Here is an 8,258-nt window from a genome sequence, read left to right on the forward strand (position 1 = left end):
GCTTAAATGCGGTTTACCTTGATTCACGTAATTTACAGGATATTGCGTGATCCCGTAGGGTTTATATAATGCGCACTCGAAGGTAGCGGTTGCGGGTTACCTATAATTAAAAAAAAATGAAAAAAAAAGTTAAGGCCGATTGATTTTTTAAAATGAAATAGTTTAGAAAGAAATTGACTTTAAGTATCATAGATTGTGATTGGATTCTACTCAGAATTTGTAGTTTCATTTAACACCTAAATTAAATTTTTTAATAAATTTTTATACATGTTTAGTTTTTTTCCCGGGAACATCACTTACAAATTTTTAAGGAAGGGTTAACAAACTAACTATATTGCGATTGAAATAACTAAGAGTTTATCTTATATCGTTTCACTCGTACTGGATTCGATTTGATTTAATCCGGGAATAACTATGTTCAGCCTGATAATTTTTCAAAACTTTTTAGAACATATACTCAATTATATGAATATAAGCTATATTAGTGAAAAAACCGACCAATCAAAATATTTCATGTTTCGTTTATAATAATGTATTATAGATTTTGTCTTGGGAAATGTTATTTTCAGAGGGATTTTTAATTTTTGAAGAATAGTTGACATAAAAGGACAAAACTGCTCCCTGAAGCACATAAATAGCACATAAATTAGCACTATCTATGAGGACATTATCGTCTTTTTAATTTATTTTGCTCTAAAAACAAGTTCAGCTCGGGAAATAACATTGATTTAAACCGAATTTACAACAAATCTTGGTGGACTCCGATATTACAAACTAGGATGTGTGCTTGTTCAAAATATCATGCATGTGAGAAAAAAATGACGATATTATAAATTAGGATGTGTGCTTGTTCAAATTATTATGCATGTCATGAAAAAATGATCAAAATATATCACCTTTGAACCTAGTTAATTTGTCCAAACTATCTAAAGGCGGCCAAAAAATTATTTATAAAAAAAATATTTAAAGGCAAAAACATCAGCCCAAAATACTCATCGTATACGCATTTTTAACATGCATATTCAATTTTTATTTTATTTGTATAGAACATGCATATATATGATACATGGCCACTTTGGTAACTTTCTTTCCTTCTCTGCATTAAGATAAAGACTTGAATAATCAATATAATTTTTTGGATTCCAATATACAGTAACAAATTTACCTAAATTTACAAGTATGGGCAAGACTTACTATTTGGACTAACAAGTCTACCACTGCAAACAAACTCAACAAAAGCCAGAAACTCTCTGCAAGTCTTTACATCTGCATTTCCCCTTAAAAATGGTGGAAAGAACAGCCAGAAGCTTGTGACAACAACATACATTATTGTCAGAGGTCTCGATAGCGTCAGTGGAAGCCGAAATTTTCCGTTCACCGCCTTCTTCAATCCGATTTCGACACACAAAGATACCCCATGAAGAAGAAAAAAGTACAAGACTTCCCACCTTGTCTTCTGTCTTCCATAAGTGTAAAAAACTAACTCATGCATCAAACCAGATACGAAAAATGTAGCCAGCACACCCGGAAATGCAGCCCATTTTCGTCCAAACAGACCTGTAAATATCGATCGGGTGGGTTCAAATACTGCAGGTTTTAGGATATTGGAAACCATTAGATTCCATCTCTTTCCCCAGAAATCTTGTAGTGAAGTTGCAAGGTACGGCTCATTGAACTGTGGCTCCAACTCTACTTGCATTAGTAGTCTAGCTAAGTTAGCAAACATAGCTAATAACAACTCTAGACCTAAATACATGTGTATACTATATAGTAACAAAATGAAGTTAGCATGAAAAAGTTCTTTATAGCCATAAAATTTTACCAAAAACCCCAAGACCAAGATCTTCATGCCATAGTTAAGAGAAGATTGATTTTGTTTTCGAGGGGTTTCTTTAAATTCCTCGTTCGAGTGATCATGATCATGTATTCTGATGGGGAGACAAGCTAGAGGGATGAAAAGTGACAATGGGAGTGGTGGATTGGAAGCTAAAGGCCCTTTGTCAAAGGCAAAGAGGAGGATCTTGAAGTTTGCTAGCCATGCAACAAAGAAACATGATGTAGCTCCAAGATGCATTGTGGTAAGATTGAGAGGAAGAAGTGTAAAGAGGATTGAGATTGGAAGAATGGTCAAAAACCTAGTAGTGCCTTTGGGAATGAACTTAGCTATGGTGTGACAATAACAAAGAGAAGCCAAGGCTATGATCCATACCATTGCAAAGTTGTTCACCTCCCCTTCCATTTTGTGGCTTCAAGTTTTGTGACAAGGAGTTGTAAAAATGAGGTTTATGGTATTGAAATTTATGGTTTCCCATGTGTTTTGAGTGTATTTATATACTCCATCCGTCCCAATTTATCTGTCTTATTTATTGTTTATGGCAAAATTGACTCAACTTTGACCATTAATAAAAATTTCAATTATTTTGAAAAACCGGAAAATATATATGTAAGTAGATTAAATATATTTTTTAATGATATAATCTTTATAAATATTTTCGATTATTTATTATGTTAAATTTTCAGTCAAAGTTGTATCAGTTTAATCGTGAAAAGTCAAACATGACAGATAAATTGGGAGAAGATGGTACGAAAACCTATGAAAATTTAGTTAAAGGTCAATAAAAAGGAGCTAACAGAAAATGAAACTTCTTGATTTACCAAACTATTATCACAAGGAGTGGTGTATAAATCGAGTACGTTTCGTTGTTTTGAAAATTTTAGTCATAACGTGGGCATCATGGTGAACGGAAAAAAATTGTTGAGATTTTCCTTTTTCAAATATGGTTGCCTTCTGTAACATCATGCTCTCCGGGTCTCCATTCAGTGTTAACAGCAGTGTTACAGATTTCGGAAATCGGAGTTGAGGTATTGATTTACGATTTATCGGAAATCGGTTAAATCAAACAAATATTTTTGACCGATTTATCGGCGATTTTTGAAAAATCGGCCGATTTTTATAACAGAAGTTAACGGTTGTACATTGTTAAAATGTCAAACTTACCTGAGATAATCTCACGGTCTCCATTCAGCGTTAACGGTTATAATTGTTAAAATGTAAAGTTACCTGAGATAATCTCAGAACTTTATTCTCTCAGTATAATCTTTCTTTTTGCTGGATAAAATAGTCTTTGTTTTGTTCTGTTTTTCGAAGGTACTCAAGGATGTCATGTTTGATGTTTCTAACCATAGATAGTTTTCTCTTTCTGTTCTGTTTTCTTAAAAACATGTATATAGATGTCAGGTTTCTAATCTAAAGTATCTGACAGCCCTCAAAATACAACCGCACGTTACGTGAGATTCAATTACAGTTGCAACAAACAGCTTGCTTTCTTCCCCTTCTGTTTTTGGCACAACTGCACAAGTAATAAACAGCTCTAGTAATACTAACCCCGTCGTAAACAGGAGTGTGATCTCCGCAAAAGATCAGAACTCTCGCATATAACAAACCATAGATATGTTTAGACAATGTTACGATAGAGAAACTTATTTAAGAAATCACAAATATGCAAAAATATAAGATGAAATGCACTTGGAAATTAAATTTGTGTTTATACATGAGATGTGCAAACTTGGTTTATTGAAACGGAAAAAAATTGAATAGAGTATGATGTTCTATTTGTAAACAAAAACATGGTTTTACAAATTCTATCACTCCTGGCCTTCCTATAGATATGGTGTCTAGATGGCAATAGCCAGAAACAGCTACAAGGAGACTAGGATGTAACTATGTGTTTCAAACCTTACGACTAGATCAAGTTGCCCATTTTCGCAAGACACTTTCTTTAGCAGAGATGGGAGCACTGACTTCTTCCTTAGGAAGACTTTCTAACTTTGCTAGAGTAGATGGTGATAATGTTTTAAGAATCTTGGTTGTTACAAATGTAAAAGAGTTCCTTGTTGCCCGTATAGCAGTCAGTAAGGCGTTGAAAAAGACAGCTAGCATCACGTCTCCTTTCGCAATTAGAATATACTGTAATGAAATACTAACAATATTAAAAATGCTATATGAGAAAAGGAGAAAATGAGAGTCGTTAAACTACGTACCATCGCAACAATTCCGAAAATAGTGAGACTTATTTGTTGTGCTTCATGCCAGGAATGCTCATCATCAGATCCTCCAAACCATCTAAACCAACCCCCTCCTGAATTGCCTCCGCCCCCTGCTGATTCTCTTCTCTCAATTTCTTTGTTCCATTTCTCAAACTCAGTCTTTTTACCACCAAGTGCACTTTCTAACGCTTTCCTTGCCTGCTCCTGCACAATGAACATTTTCACATCAAACATAGAGGAAAATACAGTATAATATAAGGGTTAAACTATATAATTAGCAAAGTTCCAAATTTACCACCAAAAATTCGGGGTCTCAAATTGGCCACTTTCAAGTCAGAAAGTCTCAAATTGGCCACTTTTCAAGTCGGTTTTACGCTAACCACATCTCAATATTATCACCGAAAATTAGCATTTTTGTGTGAAAATGGCCATTTTGAGACCCCAAATTAATAGGTGGTAAATTTGATATTTCTCTATTTATATAATGGTTAATTTGATACTTAACCCTATAATAAAATGAATAATGACAGGAAACAAAAAGACCATATCAAACTAACTTACTGAGGTTTCATTAGGACCATATATGGTTATGTACTTCAATGTCTACATAATTAACTTGAAAATAGTTTGCTCCAGGAAATTGCCATCATTAGATAATAAGACAGAATTGTTTGGTCTTGAGCTAATAACATTAAGACATAAAATAGTAGGAAACCGTTGCATATTTAGCATTATGTACCATAAACTTTTCAACTTAAACTGCTCATCGACATTTGTGTCGCATTTGTTGATTGGGAAATCAAGTAACCCGACCAAACCGAATCAACCCCAAACGAACCAATGAACAAATCAAATGAGAATACATCTTGTCATTCTCCAATTTCCACATGTACAGGCGGGATATGGTTATGGATTTCTTTTTGTCCAACTTTTCCCCAAACCACCTCCAACTTTCTTTTTGTGCCACCAACAGATTTACCCAGTCCCCCACCCAAAATCTTCCATCCTCAGTTATATGCCTCAACAACCTAAATTCTTTACTTTCAACCTATACATCCAGACTTCAACTTGCACTCAGTCATCTTTCACCAACCAACTCACTATCAACTATCAAGTATCAAATTTCTGTAATTTTAAATACCCAATATCAACAGTTAATGTTTCAAACACACTTCATCTTCATTTACAAACTACCACTAAAAAACACAGAACTGGGCCAACCCTAGGAGAAAACAGAACACTTCGACATACGAAATAAGACCATCTCCAACCCAACTTCAAATTTGTACTTTAATACTTATTTTAGTGTAAAATTCTTCTCCAACTCAACTCTAAATCCTACACCGTTTTGGTGTTGCACCAAAAGTTACACCAAATTTGGTGTCACACCAAATTTTTAGAGTTTTTGTTAATGCCAACATTACCCTTGTTCTCCTTACCCAAAACAAAATTATTCCTTTTATATCCTACCAACTTTATTATTTTTATACTTTATTTTGTACTCTAGTAATAAAATAATCTATATAGTACAAAAATGGTGTAAGATTTAGTGTATGTGGGTTGGAGATGAATATGAAAATAGTGTAACTTTTACACCATTTTGGTGTAAATTTCACACCAAAATAGTGTGACGCATTGGAGATGCTAACCCTAGATATATCTTCTGTGAAATACATGAAGGGGGAAACACATGTATTGTAGTAGCCTATTAAGGAAGAAATATCAATCTGTGTTGGTCTGAATTCACTAATATAATCTATCATATATTCATAAGTGCTGATTACGAGAATATAGTTGACCAATTCAATAAACAGGTGCAGAAGGCAGAGTCGAAGAATATCAACCAGTTTTTTGAACTCTAAATACTACGTAATGACTAATGATCCCATGGGGAATCCTATGACATAGGTTCATTTCATAAGTGGAGAGTAAGGAAAGAGATATCACAGAATCTATATATGATCATAGGCCTAAATATAAAAAAAGCTAGTGACATGGCCTCACCATATATGAATATTACCAAATCTCCGAAACAAGTTACCCCAAAAACCCAAGAAACTCCAATAGTCCACTGCCAGTAACCAACCATCAAGAATTACAAACTAGTGAAGACACTAGGAGATTAACACTAGCAGAGATAAATGACAGAAAGCTAAAGGGCCTATACTTTCATCGTAATGGAAAATTTGGCCCCGCTCATGATTGCAAAAAGAAAAAAAAAATTCAATCCATCCTTGCTAACAACGTCCTGAATATCAATTAGGAAAATCAGCGGAAGATTGATCAACATTTGAATAGGCACTAGCCCAACTCATAATTTCATTCACTGGGATAAGTCAAACAGCTCAATCTAAACATCAGCCCTTGTATCCCATTTTGTAAAGGAAGATATGTTAAATTGTTCAAGAATTGTGAAATATGTTGGCCTAGACCATGGAAACTAGAGATTCTACGGCTAAGATAGATGTAATTCCTTAGGAAATACTCAATAGTAAATCCATTAATTTGAAGGAAGATAGTGTAGAATGGAAGCAGTATTCACAGAAACCTACTATCAAAACTCAACATCTACCCGACTTACAATAAAAAATTACAAACAACATATCATAAGTACGAAGCCTATATCCTACTTCGAATAGCTGCAGTCAAAAACCCCAACCTTCAATTAATTAAACTCCAATAGACATGAACAATGACATTAACATTCGCAAATACGCCTTCTCCAAAACAGAAAAGCACATCATTTCATGATCAAAAGCATGACCGTATTCAATTTCTATACATCTAATGCTAACTCTTTGTAAGGCTAAGATGGATGTAATTCCTTTAGGCAATAGTAAAATCATTAATTGGGAGGAAGAGAGAGTAGAATTAGAACAGTATTGACGGAAACCTACTATCGAAAATCAACACCCACCCGACTTAGAAGGCAAACAACATATATCCTAGTTCGAATATCTACAGACTACAGTCAAAAAGCCCAACCTTCAAGTAATTAAACTCCAACAGAAATTAACAATGACATTCGCAAATACGCCTACTCCAAAACAGAAAACTACATCATAATCAAAACTATGACCTTATTCAATTTCTATGCAACAAATGCTAACTATAGATAATAAAAACACACATTTATAACTCTTTGTAATTCCTAAATTCACCCAATTATTCACCAATTCCTCAACTCTAAACATCTAATTACTCAAACCCCATCTACCACACTACTACACCAAAGTCAAACCTCCATAAACGAACACCCTCGAAACCCGAACATTCAATTCACTTGCCAAAATTATTAATTCATCGAGATTAAAATACACTACGTATCGATATCAATTTTTAATTTATCGAGTCTTCATTTATCGAGATTCTAACTTACAAGTCGCAACAGTACATTCTAATCTAGATTAAAAATATACCTATCAGCTATCAATATCAAATTACTTTAATTTATCGAGATTATTCGTTTATCGAATATTCATTTATCCGTTTATCGAGATTCTAAATTCCCACAGCAGATACAAAACATCACATACATAAAAAAGTGAGTACCTGTTTGCTACCATTCTGAGAGAAGAAACAAGAGAAGCGAGCAGTGCACTTAAGGCTGTGTTGTAAACGGGTCCAATTTCGGGTTCTATCCGGGTACCGGGTCAAAATTTTTACCCGGTTGGGCGTGGACAAGACAGAACACGAAGAAACCAGATGAGTTGGAGTTGAAAGTGGAGGTTTTAGGTTTAGAACAACCTGCGTCATGTTGTCTCCTCTTTGTTTTTTTTTACAATTTTATCTCTTTTGTACAATGAATTGATTTTTGAGAATGTTTATTTAGTTACATTACTTTTTGTAATTAAAATTTGATTTTTTTTTGAAGAAATAAATTTTGGGTTTGGACTCAGAAATATCTATCTATAATGTACTATTATAAGCAAAACATGATTTCGTTTGGTCAGTTGGCACCTTCCAAAAAAATCTATTAACACCTTCCAAAAAAAGTTTAAACAAATATTATTTAATTAAAATAAATAAATCATTTATCTAATATAATTACAAATTCTATGAATTATAATCCAACTTGATATCTAAGCGCACTCAACTTCTTTTTTAGTAGGAAATCAAACATTTTCAAAATTAATTTTATTAATTTAAATTATAATATAATAAAATATTTATTAAATCAAGAAAAAAATTAAAAAAAAATAATAATAAAT

At 33.4% G+C, this 8,258-nt stretch overlaps 2 protein-coding genes across 2 annotated transcripts; both read right to left on the reverse strand.

The window, feature by feature from the left end:
• Positions 1 to 1,119: 1,119 nt before the first annotated feature.
• Positions 1,120 to 2,298, reverse strand: LOC141697754 (acyl-CoA--sterol O-acyltransferase 1-like). Its single transcript, XM_074502288.1, has one exon. The coding sequence runs from the start codon at positions 2,237 to 2,239 to the stop codon at positions 1,172 to 1,174; it is 1,068 nt and encodes a 355-aa protein (XP_074358389.1). The 5' UTR covers positions 2,240 to 2,298; the 3' UTR covers positions 1,120 to 1,171.
• Positions 2,299 to 3,601: 1,303 nt separating this feature from the next.
• LOC141698545 (uncharacterized) lies at positions 3,602 to 7,838 on the reverse strand. Its single transcript, XM_074503248.1, has 3 exons — positions 7,600 to 7,838; positions 4,042 to 4,251; positions 3,602 to 3,967 (listed from the first exon to the last, which is right to left on the reverse strand). The coding sequence occupies exons 1-3, from the start codon at positions 7,801 to 7,803 to the stop codon at positions 3,749 to 3,751; spliced, it is 633 nt and encodes a 210-aa protein (XP_074359349.1). The 5' UTR covers positions 7,804 to 7,838; the 3' UTR covers positions 3,602 to 3,748.
• Between the last annotated feature and the right edge of the window lie 420 nt (positions 7,839 to 8,258).

This window comes from Apium graveolens, chromosome 11 (genome assembly GCF_009905375.1).
Source record: "Apium graveolens cultivar Ventura chromosome 11, ASM990537v1, whole genome shotgun sequence".
Lineage (NCBI taxonomy): Eukaryota > Viridiplantae > Streptophyta > Magnoliopsida > Apiales > Apiaceae > Apium > Apium graveolens.

Bases quoted from the DNA above. Each gene is read 5' to 3' on its own strand.
- LOC141697754 (XM_074502288.1), bottom strand. From the start codon at position 2,239: ATGGAAGGGGAGGTGAACAACTTTGCAATGGTATGGATCATAGCCTTG.
- LOC141698545 (XM_074503248.1), bottom strand. From the start codon at position 7,803: ATGACGCAGGTTGTTCTAAACCTAAAACCTCCACTTTCAACTCCAACT. The intron at 4,252-7,599 runs GTACTCACTTTT...TTCATTGTGCAG, and splicing joins CTCAGAATGGTAGCAAACAG to GAGCAGGCAAGGAAAGCGTT. The intron at 3,968-4,041 runs GTACGTAGTTTA...ATTTCATTACAG, and splicing joins TTTTCGGAATTGTTGCGATG to TATATTCTAATTGCGAAAGG.